Here is a 17,142-nt window from a genome sequence, read left to right on the forward strand (position 1 = left end):
TAGCGCATTTTCGCAATTTTTTTTTGGTATTTTTTGTATTGCCGCTCACTAACAGATGTTGTCGCGCCCCTCTCAGTCACTCTCTCGCTTGCACACGCAACTTGCATCAGCCACTCGGTGTGGTAGTATTAGTAGTATTACTGAGCTCGCGTGTGTTTCGTTTCGTGTGTGTTTCGTATCAGCGTTACTTCTGTCGGGGTTCACTTCGTTTGTTGTCATAACGCGAGAGACTTTCATCGAGAACGGACGTATTTTTGTGTACGCCGAAACAAATTGACAATATTGTTGGAAAAATATTCCGCAGAAAATATATCGGAGACTATAGAGCATGGGCACTTAGCGGATAAGCATAGTAAATACGTGTCGCAATTTAGGCAGAGAAGTGATACGAAATTGCAAAAAAAAGAAGCATACAAAATCTGAAACGTGATCTTGTAGCGCGGTGTATCACATAACCAAGCTGCTGGTCCAGAAATTGCCTTTGCGCGTGTAATCGTCACTTAAACAGAAATAGAAACGAGAACGTACAACATTTGTACAACAATTAAATAAATGTGCGCGTGTTCAAAATTTTGAAAACGCAACAACAAGTGGAAATACAACTACAACAGCAAAAAGAACGGGAAGTGCTCGCGGCCGCTCAACAAGTGTAACAAATAAGCGCACTGGGATTATCTAATAAACCAATAATATATACATATAAATACAAGACTCGGGCTCGCACCTCCCCAAATAATAATAAAACAGATTATATACCAAATAGGCAGCATAAATATTAAATTTAAACCAGTCAAGTGTTTGAGAGCTCATTGTGTGTGTGTTTCGTGTGTATGAATGTATCTGCATGTGTGTGTGTGAAACGAGCAACAGCAGCTACAACTACAACAACAACAGCAACAATACGGCAACGTCAACAACACGCAATTGCTGTGAGCGCGACGGAGACAGCAACAGCGTGAGTCATAAAAGTGAAATGAAAATGCGGATAAAGAGAGAAGCGCCGTGTCTACTGCTATTTATGCCAATCCAAAATAACAACAACAACAACAACAATCGCATTGGTGGTAAGTCGCAGAACCAAATACAAAATACAAAAATAAATATTTAGTTAATATTAGCTAGAATTACTCACAAGTATTTTGAGATTAAAAAACGAGGCAATTTTCCCGCTTGGAATGCCTGCTGTTTACTTTATAAACTTTGCGCGCTCAAGCGTACCCCGCTTGTATGCAAAGGGGGTAGCGGCAGCGGCAGCACACACGTAAGCAGCAGCAACAGCAGCAGTAGTAGTAAGCAGTGCTGCCATTTACGCTTTTTTCCCGTCAAATCTGGCGTTCTTTTGTAAAGCAATGGGCAGCGGAAATTCCAGCTTACATTTTGAATTGTCTTTACGTTTTGCCGCATATATAAATTGCACAAATATGTCATTTTATAAGCGTAAATTGATGTCCGCTAGTAAATTATCAATTGTTATCTGTCCACGGAAATCTCATAAGCGTTTCTTCCGCTTCTGTTAAATAAATTGTGTTTTGTTTTCTACCTTCTTTTCCACTTAGAACTAGCTATATTTTTCTGCTGAAAAGCTGGCAACACTGTTGTTTAGCGTAAGCGTCGTCAACGTTTGTCTGCCGTGCGAGCCAACGCCTGCCCCTGCGCCCTGTGCCCTACCGACATAGCATTTTCAACGAGTCAGACTTGAAGTCAGAGGCAGCGGCAGCAACAGTGGCGGAGCGTCGGTTTCTACTTACTTCATACGTGACTCACATTCGCGTGTCTTTCAGAAATAAAAGCAAACGAAAAAAGAAGCTTTTTTTGTTCGTTGAGAAAAAAAATGTAAAGCAAAGCAGGTTTGTGCGACAGACTGGCAACGCTGGCAACGAAACCCGCTTTGAAACGACCTTTCGAGTACGAATTCGTCGGCACAGCAACAACAAATACAACAACAACAATAAAAGCAACAGCCTCAGTTGGCAGCGGGCAGCAACAACTTTAAAACTTGGCGAAGTTTCAGTACATACACATGTATGCATGCGTGTGTGTGCAGTGCATTGGCATGCGATTTGACTTGTTTCTGTTAGCCGCAGCAACAACAACAGCCACCACAACATTTCCTGCCGCGAGTGAAAACTTTTTTGTTGGTTTTTGGCTTTTGAGGCTTTGAGGTCGCTCGACACTGATAAGCGAAGTTTCTGCTCTACACAAATTGTTGCTCGTTTGTGTTTTTTTTCTGCCTGGACAGCATAAAAGCCATAGCCACTAGAAACTGTTTATGCGGCTGCGACTGATAAGGTTTCTACTTCATACACACATACACTAACACATATGCGGTTGCCTATTCCCTGCCATCCATTCCCATGATAAGCGCTTTCCAAGCTCTTGTGCCCTTTTTTTTGTCGTAAAGCTTTGCATTGGGCCTCGCTTTGGTTACGTTTTTGCCTCGCTCTGCCGCTGCGTTGTGCGCTAATCAAGCTGCGTGCCGAAATAAATGTCTTACGTCAGTTTGTCAAACAGCAGCAGCGAATATTTGCGGTTGTTTTTTTGTTTATTTGATGTGAATGTATGTATTCATGTGAGTCGGCGCGACAAGTTTTTAGGTATTGGTTCACATCGAAAGCTGACGTCATTTGATCGCAGAGAAACCAAAATAGAATTAAACAAATCTTAATATAATGTATTTACTCTGCATTGCAGCTAATCACAAGGACTATCCCAACAACAAGCGGTCCAGGGAAAATCTGGCATGTGACGAACAGCAGCTGACGGCGACGTCGACGTCAACGGCAGCAATGAATGTTGGCAGCAATGGCGGCCGAACGCCGCCGCTCATGCGCAGCTGCTCCAGTCCGGCGGTATACGGTGAGCAAATAACTGTTTCTTAATATGTTTATGTACGTAGATAGTTTGTATTCCGCTGCAAGTGCTTAGCACTTTTCATATAAACCAGTTTCGGTGGTAGTTGCAGTTTCAATTCCACTTCCACTTCCAGTTATCTTTTTAAACTGTCCATCTATCAGCTGTCAAATCTGTTATCTGCATATTTGCATGTGCGCTGTTTGTGCTTTTCATTGCATTTCATTTCCTCGTCCCAGCCTAGCTTAGAGAGACCTTCTCCAACACTACACATCTGTGTATACACAGTATTTGCTCTTGGCAGCACTCTCTCGCTCGCACGCGCTGTGTAAAGCTCTGCTTAACATTATAAACAAACAATGTTGTTTTTGTTTTAGCACGTGCTGCCAGATAAACATGACATTTTTGCTCTCGTTCAGATTGTTTTATTCATTTTGCACGTTATGAAATACAACATATGCACACAACCTGCAAAACATGCACAACAATAATAACAATAATTGCACTTGACAAAAGCAGCGACAGCAAAAAAAAACACAAAAACAAAAAGAAAAGAGAAGAGAAGAGAGAAAAATGCTCAATGTCGAACTTTTGGCATCTGTGTTGCCAAATGTAACAAATTACTCATTACGCTACACTATTTGCTTGCTGAGCTTTCTGAACAGTGTAAAGTGGGCTAAGCCTATAAGCTCAGCCCTAAATCTAATTGCTGAATGTGCGGCGGCGAAAGGGGGCTGCTCCTGCTGCTGCTGCTGCTGCTGTTAATGCTGTCACTGGTCAGGCATGTGATCGCGCTATGATGCAAATAGATTTCAATGTCGCGCTGCTGTTATGACAACAGCGCTGAGATTTGTTATTGCAGCTAACACTCCTGTCCTCCCGCTCAGACCCACAGAGACTAGCGCGTTTTGCGCTAGCTTTCACGCACAGGTCATTCGAATTGTTGTTGTTTTCTTTTGCAATGCATTTTCTATTCCTGTTTACGTCACAATCGCTTTGAGTCATTAATTGTTCGAGTTTGTTTCTGTAATTTAATTGCATTTACTTATTTGCACTTACTGTTAATATATTTATTATCAGTAGATGGCGTAAATACCACGCATTTCATATCATGACAAATCACATATTTTTTGGGCTACTTGTGTTGTATGTGTTTGTGAGCTCGTGTGTGTGTTTTATGGGTCTCACCCCGAAGGTGTATGACTAATGCAATTGATTTCCGTGCCACACTGTGACCCACAAACGTAATTACATGTACTAAATACAACTATACATGTGTGTGTGAGTCTGTGTGTGTGCTTGGGTGCATGGGCCCGAAACATTGGGCCAGTTGTTGCCTTGGCTATCAATTAACACGCGAGCGACAGAAATAATCGATGAATTGGAAACAGCCAGCAGCATAATGCGCAGCCAGCATACAACTAAGCATAGAGCCACAATAGATACATAGATACAGATACATAGATACACAGCTACACAGCTATAAACTGAACGATTGTGCGCCTCATTGAAAGTGCTACGAACCCAACAAACGACGCAAAATATTGTGAGATGGCAAAGCAACCACAACGGGGGCAGCACCTCCACCCCCAAAAGACCCACCCAGCTAGCCAGCCGCCACCCTGCTTGGCCCGCAGCCGCCCACAGCAACTGCCAATAAAACTAAACTGTGCGATTGCTGGCATGACTCATGCAACAACAACAACAACAGCAACAAAAGCAAAAACAAGCGAAAGGAAGGCGCAGCAACAACAAAAATAAACAATTTGTTGTAGAAAACGTAGACGCTATTGTAAACACACACAGATACACCCGCACACACACACACACACACACACACACATACACACAACAATAGATACACAACGCTGATCATCATGAACATCATTTGTGGCAACGGCTCTTTTGTTGCATGACATCGCAATTGGCAGACCGAACGCGAACCCCAAGAAACAGCTAGAGATACACTCAAAAAAAAGTTGAATTCAATACAACAACTTCTCCATAGAAACTGAGTACAACTATTTACAAATCAAAGATCATTTAAAAGAAATATAATTTGAATAATAAATAAATATAGGAAATTAGGTTATTAAAATCAGGAAAAAAATCTACAAAGTTGAAAAGTTTGCTACAATTTAAAGAAATTGGAAAAATAATTTCCATGAGCAGAAGAGACTTAAAGTGGTAAAAAGAAATTAACTTTCTATAAATTAGAAATAAAAAAGTCTTTGTATGTAATTATTAATTATTAATTTAGTAAAACACTGAAAGTTTATAGAAAAGGTTATTTAGGAACTGTAGAAAGTTTAAAAAAGCTTTTATTGGCGCGTAATGAATTGCTCGATCTAATGTGCTTATAGTTTCTTTTAGTGTAGAGGTCTAGAAACAAAGATCTTTTTTTTTTTTTTTCTTCTTTATTTTGGTTTATTTTGCGCTGGAATCGATCAGTGCCTTCTGATCTCTACCAAGCGGAGTTAAGGGTATAGTGTATAGTTATTATTTAATAACTTAAATGAAACAAAGATCTAGAGCTAGATCTTCTGCGCTAGAGAAGTGCGTATGCTTCGACTAGGCTAGTTTCAAGTTGTTCTACTATTTAAAGAATTTTAGATATACAATTAATAATATATGTTATCGATTATTTATTTTAGATATCGAAACACATCCCGCCTCGCCAGTATTCCCACATCTGCTGCTGGGCAATGGACGCGATGCGGATGATCCCAGCAGCGTGGGCGCCAATTGTGTCCTAAATGTTACCTGCCAAAGTCCCAGCGAGAGTCATCTGCAGGGCCTCAAGTATATGCAAAATACCTGCCAGCGATACGCCCCATCAAAATATTAAGCAATATTTCCAGGAGGCATTCGATTTCATAGGTAAGTTCACAAAAAACAATCGATAGCCAGCTATCGGCGTTTTATAAGCCACATAATTTATATTGCGCCTAGTCATCCAAGGCTGATAAAACGTGACTGGCCGAAAGGGCATTATTAGGCTATGGGCGATGGAGAGGGAAGAGGGTAGGGGGGCGAATGTTTTGCGTAACGGTTTTTTGCTGTGGCTACCACTTGGAAAATTCGTTTGCCTTTGTTTAGTATTTCTTTTTCATAGCCCGAACCCATCGAGAACGGGTTAAAAGGGTATATTGTTTTTTCCATAAAGTGTATATTTTTTCCGGATCAGGACGAGCAGCTGACTCGATCCAGCTGTGTCCGTCGCTAGAAACTTAAGATTTGATATAGAAATTTTCCTATAAACAGAACGAGTTTATTTATTTTTAACGATATTTCTTTCCATATCGATAAATATCGAAGCTTAACTCGTACATTGTGAGAGCTTAATATATGATATTTGGTGTTATATGATTTTATATAAAAAAATAATTTTTAAAGGCAGATTCTTGTGTTTTTCTTTAGATCATACCTAAGTCCTGAAAAGTTCATAAAAATCGGACTGCAAACCCCGAAGCTAGTAAACAAGAAGCACATCAAATTGTGCTGCGATTTGGGTATTTTCTAGTCGGATACTCCCGACTAGAGTACTCTTACTTGTTTTCTGCTGCCACAGGCAGTTTTTTCATTTCCCTCTTTTTTCAAGGCATATTCAAAGAAGCTCGTATATTTAGTTAATTTTAAGTGTAATACGGATGTCTATACCTATATATATATATGTATATATACAAATAAATATATTTATATATATATACCTATATGTACATATGTATCTTTTGTCTGTACATAGTATCCATAGCCATGGAATATTTTGCTGACGTCAATCGCATTTTTCCATTTTCGTTTTTCTCGCGGGCAAAAGTTGTGTTCTACGCTTTTGTACATTTATAATTTTTTTTTAGTATTTCATTTATTATTTTATGTTTTTTCTTTTTGTTGTATTAGTAGCTTTATGGCTTAACAAGTCTCGGCACGTGTGCGCACGAGCTTGGCATTTTCTTGTTTATTATATTATACGAATATTTTAATTTATAACAGTTGAGAAATGCTCCGCGACAAGTTTGATTGACTTTGGAAAATCTCGTGCAGCTAATTAAGAAAAGAAATTATTTCTTTTAGATATATTTTTGGAGATTGTAAAGACTAGCATCTAAAAAGAAATACCAAAAAGATATAAAAATTTACAATTAAAATTAAATGTTACATCGTATTTACTTTGAAAACTTCCTGAAAATCAACTAAGTTATAGGCTATGAAAATTCATTTAAAGGATTCTATAATATAAACTGTACTTGGAAACATAGTCAAAATTTGCCGTATTTTAACTTCAGACTTGTCGATATACACAGCCATTTGTACACCGAATATGATTATGCCCTTCTTCGTTAATCTGACAGAAATGATTTTACATACACAACTTTTCTACTTACAAAAAACAACCTTAGAACAGTAGTAATATTGTGGGATATGCAGCTTTAAACTGTTTCTAAAATATAAAAATCTTTCAAAAAAAGGATTTACTTGATTAACACTAAAATAATATAGTCTATGAATATGGATATACCCTTTTATTTCGCAATCTTAAATCGCAGGGTATACAACAATTTGTCTGCCAGATTTCAAAAGGGTGGCAAGCGTAACTGTTTAAGGGCCCGCCGCCGCCACCTACTTCTCACATCCTCTGAGCGCCTGCCAGCTCCTACGCTTTCCACTCCATTCGTCGGCAAAGCGACGTCATTGTTGTTGCCGTTGTTGTTGTTGTTGTTGCGTGTTGGCGTTGGCAGACAGCATGGCGGCTGCGACGACGTCGCCGTCGTCATTGTTTGTCGTCGTTGTTGCGACTCGGCTGCGACTACGACTCTGACTTCGACGGCGACTGTGCTGCTCCTGTGTTTTGGTTTTTGTTTGCTTTTTGCATAATGGGCGATGACGTTAACGTCCAGCACAGAGTTACACATTCACGCCATTACGCAGTATCTACATATGTGTGTGAGTGGAAATTTTATGCAAATTAGGAGCGGCGACAACCGCAAACGTCCTTTCTGATAAGGGTTGTCACCCTGCCCGAGTGCCCTCTCTCTTCACGTTCTTGTTGCTGCCGCTACTGTTGGTGTTTATGTTTTTTGTTGCCGCCACTGTAACCATGTCGCATGACTCATCGTTCGGCATGGCGCACAGTGCAATGTGGAACAGCGCACACACACACATACACCGGGGGCACACTCCTTGTAGCATTCAGCCATCCGCATCGATTTTCTCGTCTTATTGTTGCTATTTATTGCCGCCACCGCCGCCGCCAGCGGTACTTCACCCCCGCTAGCTGCCGCTGCCCGCCGCGCTGCTGCGTCGCTGCTCTCGCTCTTTGGCATATGTTCTATTTTTAAGCGCACGTCGTTCAGGACGACGCCGACGTCCGTTGATTGTTGTTGCTGTTGTTTTGCGCTCGGCCGTCGTCGTTTAGTTCCTGTTTATGAGTCATCGCGTCTCGCTTTTGTTGGCATTATCCTTGATGCGTGGCCTCGACAATGCGCTGACGTTGACGTCACAGCCGGCTGCCGCTGCCACTGCTGTTGCTGTTGCTTGTCAGGTGCGTGTGCAGCAACAGCTGTTGCTTTAGCTTCATCTTCTCCATTAACATTTGTCTGGCTGTTTCAGGAAGAAACCAACACCCACACACCCCCACCTCCTGTCGCTTAGCTCTCAAAGCCAAAAACATGTTCAAGTATGCATTATTTTTGTAACTGTTCTGTTCGGTGCTCTCTCACCACCATGCTCTCGTGCTCTCCCCACTCACTCACTCATTTGCTTGCTTGCTGGCTGTGTGTGTGCTGCCAAAACACATTAGTACTCAGGCACGAAATAAAAGAAGAAAAAAATATTGTGAACGAGTGCTATGAGTCATGATTTTGCCTCTGCCGCCGCTTTTGTCGCCACCCGCCCGACCGCCTGGCCACTGCCACTGCCTGCCTTTTGCGCATTCGTTTTCTGTCATTGTTGTTGGCTCCGTCGTCACCTTATGCTTATTATTATTACTCTTATGATTGTCTGTATTTCTTACACTACTTATGATTTCTCATTGTTGCTGTCCGTTGTTGCTGCTGCGTTTCATTCATCATAATATAACAGCACTTGGCGTATATGTGTGTGCGAGTGCAAGCGAGAAGGGGGCAAGCACCGCTAAGTGTTGCTTGAAAGCTTCGTCTCATTAGAGTGAATTGTCGTGTTGCTCATGTCTCATTATGCTTGGATTCGGTTTTCTCATTAACACTAGCCGAGCATAAATAGGTAAATGAGCTTTTCAGCACTGGCCACTTGGCCTAGAAACCAATCAAAGCAACAACGACCCACGGCAACTTTTGACACACGATAAGCGCCAACAAAGCCCAAGCAATCAATTTTGAAAGTAACGCCAGCCTGTCTGATTAGACTGTACCCTAATAACGCACTATTTATACATATGTATGTATACGTACAGTATGTACACAGTAGCAGCTCGCTAATTAATACACTTCGGTTTCACAGGTGATTCTAATTTGCGGAATATTGTTATATCTGAAAGCCATATTTTTCCATACAAAATATCAAAAATCAATATGAATTAATATAATGTTCTATTTCTTGGTTTCGATAGAATAGAGCTTTTTAAATATCTAAAGAATTTAATAATTTATTTTAGACTAGTTCTATTTCTTGGTTTCGATAGAATATAATTCTTGGGATCTCTAAAGAATTTCTAAAAATTCTATTTTTCGAGCGTTCACTGTACTTGTCCATACGTTTAGGCTCAAATGAATGTACATACATATGTATGTGTATATAGTATTTGTGCAGTTCTCTTATCAAACTTTACTATCTGGTCGCCAACAGAGGCCTCTTTTGAGGCATGCTAACAACTAGCCGAGGCATTTAAAAGTTGACGCACAGCTAAACAAACTCGAAACGGAGCCCGAACCATTTGTTTATCTCAGATCATATATGTACATATACATATACATATATAGAGTATCTCTACTTGATATTAACACAATCGCAAACAAGCCCACTACTAAAATGCTGACTGAAGTTTTATCAGACAGGTCTGACGAGCAAATAGATTAGATAACGTGCCAAGTACGGCAGTACTTGCAGCTATTTTCGAGATATGTATATTTCAACCAATCCAAAGTTTCCCAGTAATCCTGCACGGCTGTGTTGCGATCCCGGGGCTCGCTCGCCGCTGGGTGACTAACGCGGCCTCGGGGCGACATTTCTGTTGGCCCCGTGCACATAATTTCAATATTCGTCAGCGAGCTATTTATAAAAACAAAAAACGAAAAAACAAAAACAAAACCAAAACCGAAAACAACAACAAAAACAAATCTCTGTGTGCAGGAATTTTTCGAAATTTTTCAGACTGTGCCGGGCGCAAGAAAATTTATAAAAACACTTCATCATACACTGTATTTATTACAAGGAAGGCATACCTAACACGCCCCCGCGCCCTCTGACTCTTACTCAGAGCTATCGGGGAGCTGCCCGCGCAATTCTCGAATTTGTTTATGAAAACTTTTCGCGTATTATGAATCACAATATCACGAGCCGGTCACATACATATATGTACATATAAATACAAGCCCACCTACCCGCTCCCCCCGTCCCCCCTCCACTCCTCTTAATATTGCGGCCGGGTTTTGGGTTGAAGGCAACATCAAAGTGCAGGCAGGCAAGGCAAATCTCCAAGTCGGACTTGGAGCCGCTTTGTTTCCGTATGACTCGTCGTTTGTCAAGTTGAAGGTCAGCGCTGAGCGGCGCTTCATCAGCTGCTTGACGGAATGATTCATGATCGGGCGATCCTGAGAAGCACCTGCCGCGTTTGCCACACGGACTTCGGAACGGTGAGCGGTGTTTGGTGATCGCTGCCTAGGCGCAGCGTGCTGAGTAAGCGTTACGACCAGCGCGGGAGTGCCCGACTATGAGGTACTCATAGTACTCACACGGACACAACAACACACACAGTCACACGTCAGATCTTTCCTCAGCTTCACACTTTGGAAATTACAGACTTGAATAACTCTTGTATTTGTTGCCCGATTGTTATGAAACTTTCAGGTCTTGGATTTGGCCTTTAAATGCGCGTATATACGAAAAATGGGGATTTTTCCTCTACAATATTTGCCAATTTTAAAGGCAGCTTTTATTTTACTAGTTAAACATGCTAAGATTGAATGATTCTTGTTCCTCTAAACTTCAAGACATGGTTTTGAGTAACAAGAAAGTGCGGCTGAAGATCAATATTTATCGATTTTTGAGTAACCAAGAAAGTTGCATTAGGTTGAAGTTATTATTGTCGATATATGGTCAATAAAACTGATTTGACAATCGATAAATATCGATTTCAGGGAATGATAATCCCCCATTTACAGACCAATTTTAATGACTACAGGGTATTAACAGCAACTCGAAAGTAATTAAATATTTTAAAACAAACAAACTACTTGTTGCCCGGCGAGACACAGACATCACACACACACACTTACACACACAAACAGACCCAGACACATAGTTAGGAACAGTCATATAACGATATCATGTTGCCGGGCTCTGGTCTGGTGGTTGTTTCGCTCTTTCTCCGTTTCTGTGTTTCTGGCCATGACTCAGAGGAGTTGCCATGTGTGTTGCAAGGTAACCCGAACAGCAATCAGTGTGACCCTTGCGCCGGCTTAATCATCATGAACATCATCGCCAAAAGTGAGAATGATTTGAGGAATGGGAACAACATCATTGTCCGCACATAGGACCGTCTGTTGGCCCAGTTCTCTCTGTGACGCACACCCCGGGGCCAAATAACGCACAAAAGAACGCAATGGCGACGCCGCCGCCGCCGCCACCGGCTGCTGTTGCACGGTCGGACGGTCGCACGGGCTACTTTGGCTACCCAAAGTTGGCATTACGCATCAGCCGCATTGACGCCCCAAAAATGGAGTCACGACGACAACGACGACGACGACGACGACGACGGCGTCGTCGGTGACAGCCCTATGAATGGCCGGGGACTGCGCTTTAATAGACACGATTCGAGCCACTCATCGCCGGGCTATGCGCGGCACAGCGTTTAGTCATAAATGTCGCACCGTAATTGATGATTACTAATCACTCGCCACCCCACCCCTCATCACACCATACACAATATCGCATGAACAATATGCATATGGCCAACCTATCGGCAATTACCACCTAAACGCCTTTTCCGATAAATCCCCCGTTAACAGACGGTTTCCCCAATCTCAAGCTACAGTCCGAGTTCCGTTTTATATGATGACTACATAGCTTCCGTTGAAGATATGTCTTGGAATTTTTAATGCCTCGTCTCATCTAATAGGAATGTTCATGTTGCAACAGTTTTCTGAATAGTATCATATTTTAATCCAAATTATAAATGCCATAAATATGTGATCTTTCGCAAATTAGAACATTCCGATTTCAATTTGCAAATAAAATCTGATCTTTGATATTTGACGCAAGAATAGAACTTACTGATACTAGCCTAGAAGAAGCTAAGATTTTATTGTTAATATTATAACAAAACCATGTAAGAGGAAGAACAATGCAATTCTCAGTTAAAATAGCTTACTGGGCCTATAAAATATGTATTATACTCATAATAGTTACTGCTCGAGCACTCTCTTGTTTTTCCATAAGAAATCAAATGAATGATCGCTTTTTTCCATGAGATCTCTATATGATATAGTCAACATCTTAACTCAGATCCCATTTTTGATCGTGAATGATGAAAATTATTGAACAATTTATGAATATAAAACTACATTCACATACTATATGTTAAATTTAGATTTCTTATGATCCAATTTCAAAGGATTTTTAAAATTCTTTAGTTTAAAATATATAAAATTTAAAGTATACATAAATATTTACAAAATAATAACTTTATTTTAAAGACTTCCAATGCATGACAATTATATATAAATAGTTCAGTTCTTATTTCCATTACTGTGTTTATCCAATACATCCAGTTCCTTGTTATATACTTTAAGTATATTTTATATAACATATTAGTCAGTGCTGGAGATTAAAGATATTGCTCCAATATATGTATTGCATGACAAAATATAGAAGCACAAACAAGGATCTTTCAGTCTTATCTATAAAGCTCATGTCATATAGCTTGTGATTATACCATTGCTTAATCCAAATAAAATCTAATCTCAAGATTAGCCTAGGCGAATTCCCAGAATGACAGTAGAAGTCATTTTAACTCATATTGCAAAGTCATTTATTGTGTCATAGGACATTAAAAGGTACTCAACAAATGTGTAACGAGAAAAACTCTTTTTCAAGAAATCTGTACCATATATGACTGTATCATATAGATCCTATAGAAACAGTTATTGTGTGCTGTCAAGCATTAACTATTATATCATTCTTCATTCAAAATTTCCTTGCTTTATTATTTAATCTGTTATATTATGCATATTTCATGAGATTTCCTTCATCTGAGAATTGTATTATTTTTCTATCTGAAATTTCCACTATCCTTATCAGCTGATGCTTGAGCTGTTCTATTACTCAACTGTGATATATGAGTTAATTCCGAGTTCCGCTTAAAATGATCTCACTGTAGAGCAAAAACATCAAGTTGTTTGGCAAGTTCTTCCCCCTCTTCGAGTGTTGCCTGATTCGCTGCGTAAATCTTTAGCCTAGTCCAAGACGGGCTAATACTTCTTGGCCCACTGTCTGAGGCCTCTCTCTTACTCTCTCTCTCTTTTTCTTTGGAGTGTCTGTGGCCAATGCCTGGCAAATGAGTCACTTGGGGCGGGCGCGTTTATGGCGCGTTTTATGCGCGGTTTTAACTGTCTGAGCGACGGGGTCATTAACTAAGAGGATTTATGAGCACCATGAGCACGGTGACCAGTTGTCTGCTGACGACAAAAGACACGCACACACACACACGTGTGTGTATATCTCTGATGAGTGTGTTTATTTTTGGCTAGCCTAAAATAGCGAATTTATAGACACCATCCATAGCCCAAAAGAGGCAGCTGATGTGCTTGTAACTAGGCACTTGTATTATTCATTATCATTATCATTATTATTATCATTAATTTATTACAGTGAAACTCTACTAACGAACTACGCTATAAGCGGATAAATTCATTCGGTAGCTCATTTTCATAGTTTCCAACTTTTTGTCATCTGAAGCTAAACTTAAATTGATTTAAAGTGGATAAAAATGGATTTTAAGAGTAAGATACATTCGGTCTCCTGAGCCCCAAAAACTTTTCAAAGAACGGACTTTAAACAACGAAGTTACTTAACAACATTTTTCTCGTACATAGTGTGGGGGGGACGGGATGGTAAGACGAAGCACATTTCTTCGACATACTATCTTAGCAACATTTCAGGTGTTCACTGTACTAGAATGAGATTATCATTATTATATTATTTATGACTATTATTATTTATTGTGGGTTTTCCACCCTTACGACTCATAATTGCAATATCATCGTTGTTTGCCTAGTCGCTTGCCAATTCGTTCAATTTTTTTATGGTTATCATTGCCTGGTGCTGATAAGCGTCAGCTAACTTGATTTGATTTTTCCGGGCCATACTTGAAACCCCTTTGGAAGGAAAGACAGCTTTTGTTTTTTGATGTTATTTTTAATACCGTTACTCGTAGTACGTACAGCTACAGCAAACAGTCGCTCGTTTCTTATCAGGCCAACACTTTGCACTCATTCATTGATAGATCGAATGTGCCTGTGTGTGTGTGTGTGTGCGTACTGGGCTTGTATTGTGGTAAATTGACTTTGCGAATCACTCGAAATTTCCAGGCGCAATTGCTGGCGGATTTACACGCGATGTGTAGCTTCCCAAAACGCTTATCACTGATAACCATTATTGGTTGTCTGGTTTAGTGTGTGGTGTAAAAAGGGGCAGGGTGGGTGTAGTGTCAATAACGGCTGGACGATCCACAGGGGCGCCAGCCTGGCGAAGTGTCCGCTGACGACAAGCGATGACTAATACCAATTCACTGACTGCAAGGCTCAAAATGCAGCTTATCAGCTGCGCTGCGTGTTTGGAAATCAGACAAGTGTGTACACAAATGTTTATATATACAAACAAATGCATATGTATGTGTGTACATGTGTATCTGTATGAGTAATCATTGATTAGCAACTGCAAGGCCTGTGCTCGCGCCCCCCTATTGCGATTAGATAGCCAGCCACAGGCATAAAAGTTGCGCTGCGTAGGGTGGTTGCTATTTCAGCACCACCCCATAAAAAAGGAAACAAATAAAAAACAACTCGAAGCTGCGTACGCTGCCTGGCTCGACTGGCTTATCTTGCCCAAAAATAACAACGTAAATTATGAGTTAATGTGCGCGCGCGTGTGTGTGTGTAAATATTCTCGATTGCTGTGTTTGTCAATAAAGCAGCAGCGCTTTGCGTTTGCATGACTCATCCATTGCACAGCAAACAGTTCACGCACACACATACATACACACACACACACGCTAGCGTGAGAGCAATATACGCATACAATTACAAATTATTGACAGCACTGAGCGAGCGCCAATATCAGCAGCAGCAACAGCAACATCATCAAAGCTTAAAAGCCCGCGGCAACAAAAAGTTTCTCCCAACTCAATACATGCGCAAGTTTGTGAGCGGCGCAGCCTGTGTGTGCTTGTAGAGGGAGAGAGCGCGAGAGCAGTGCAGCGCGTAGGTTGGCAGCAATCATTTTGCGTTGTCGATAAATTTTTCGAGCTGCTGCTGAACTGGAATTCTTATTTATTTATTTATTAATTTTTTTTTTCAATGCCCAACTAATTGGCATTTGTTGATGCAAATCGTGGCGCCTTATCAGCTGATAAGAGAGTAATTTTCATTTAAAAAAGTGCTAAACAACTCTTTTTCTCTCTTTCTTGCAGAGGATGCACGCAAAACAGGTTCGCGCGTCTTGTTGCATTGTCACGCGGGCATCTCGCGCAGCGCCACCATCGCCATTGCCTACGTCATGCGGTATAAGTCGCTCTCGCTGCTGGAGGCCTACAAGCTGGTGAAAGTGGCCCGGCCCATCATTTCGCCCAATCTGAACTTTATGGGCCAGCTGCTAGAGCTGGAGCAGAGTCTGCGCAAGAGCGGCGTCCTGGCGCCGTTGCCCGTAACACCCATTGTCAGCAGTCATACGCCGCAAACCCCGTTAGCGGCCACAACTAGTCAGCTCGTGGAGCAGCCCGAGCAGGAGGCAGCAGCTGCTGTAGCACATCTGGCGCCATCGTCGCGCCCGTTGCAAAGTAAATCCAAATCGGATAGCGAGGCCATGGATGAGGATGTTTATGATTATGATGATGTGGATAGCGGTGCTGGCAGCTTTGCCGGCAGCAATTGCTCATCGCGCCTAACCTCACCGCCTATCACACCGGACGAGACCCCCTGCACTTCGGCAGCTGCGGCTGCCACCGAGCTGGATTCACCTTGTTCCAACACCAGCAGCGGCATCTACTCTATGTCATCGTCGCGGCCGTTTAGTGCGCCCAATAGTTATGCTGCTGCCACGCCCGCACCCGCCGCTACTCCTGCAGCGCCGGCGCTGCTGTCGCCCTCGCGGCCGCTGGCGCTCTTCAAGCGTAACTCGCCTGTCAAGCTTAGGCTCAATCTGGAGTCCAACTATACGCCAAACATACCAAAATCCATATCCTGCATATCCATACACAATGCAAGCCTGCGCAGTCCGCTGCAGCGGGATGCGCCAGCCACGCCCAGCTGCGAAGCGGCGCCAACAACGCCCGGCGACAATAATTGCAGCAGCAGCAGCAACAACAACAACAACCTGGTGGCGGCCACGTCGAGTGATTGATCCATCAGGCGGAGGCGCCACCGCCGGCCCTTAGCTGTGAATAAAATAAAACTGATGTGTACATTTAAGTGATGCGAAATTTGTATTTTTGTATACAGAACACTGGATTGAAGGGATTGATTGGTTGATCGATTGATCGACTATTTGATGTGAGCGTGTATAATTTGTACCTAAATATGTTTTCCCAAAACACTGACAAGAGAAATCACAATGTAAGCATCCAAAATTGGGGCAAAATTCATTGAGCATAAAACAGAATATGTAGTCTAATTTGTAATTTGTAAATCTTTTGTAATGTATTTTAGACCACAGCAAAAGAGAAAAACAAAACAGAAAAAAAAACAAAAGCAAAGAAAAATAGAAAACTTTAAACTAAAAGCATCTACTTATTAAATCTTGTGCTGCTATTATAAATTGTTTAAAAACCTCGTAATGTTTAATTTAGTATAAGCCGATCTTAACTATACATATAGTAAACAG

The 17,142-nt window shown here is 41.3% G+C and overlaps 1 protein-coding gene across 1 annotated transcript; it reads left to right on the forward strand.

The window, feature by feature from the left end:
* Positions 1 to 200: 200 nt before the first annotated feature.
* Positions 201 to 17,076, forward strand: puc (puckered). Its single transcript, XM_064696589.1, is given in 5 exon segments — positions 201 to 1,064; positions 2,692 to 2,856; positions 5,505 to 5,662; positions 5,664 to 5,730; positions 15,734 to 17,076. Coding segments are annotated over 5 exon segments (1,539 nt in total). The 5' UTR covers positions 201 to 844; the 3' UTR covers positions 16,663 to 17,076.
* The last annotated feature ends 66 nt before the right edge of the window (positions 17,077 to 17,142 follow it).

The sequence above is a fragment of the Drosophila montana genome, unplaced genomic scaffold (genome assembly GCF_035044405.1).
Source record: "Drosophila montana isolate Dmon_TW-CO22-7 unplaced genomic scaffold, ASM3504440v1 contig_3848_1, whole genome shotgun sequence".
NCBI lineage: Eukaryota > Metazoa > Arthropoda > Insecta > Diptera > Drosophilidae > Drosophila > Drosophila montana.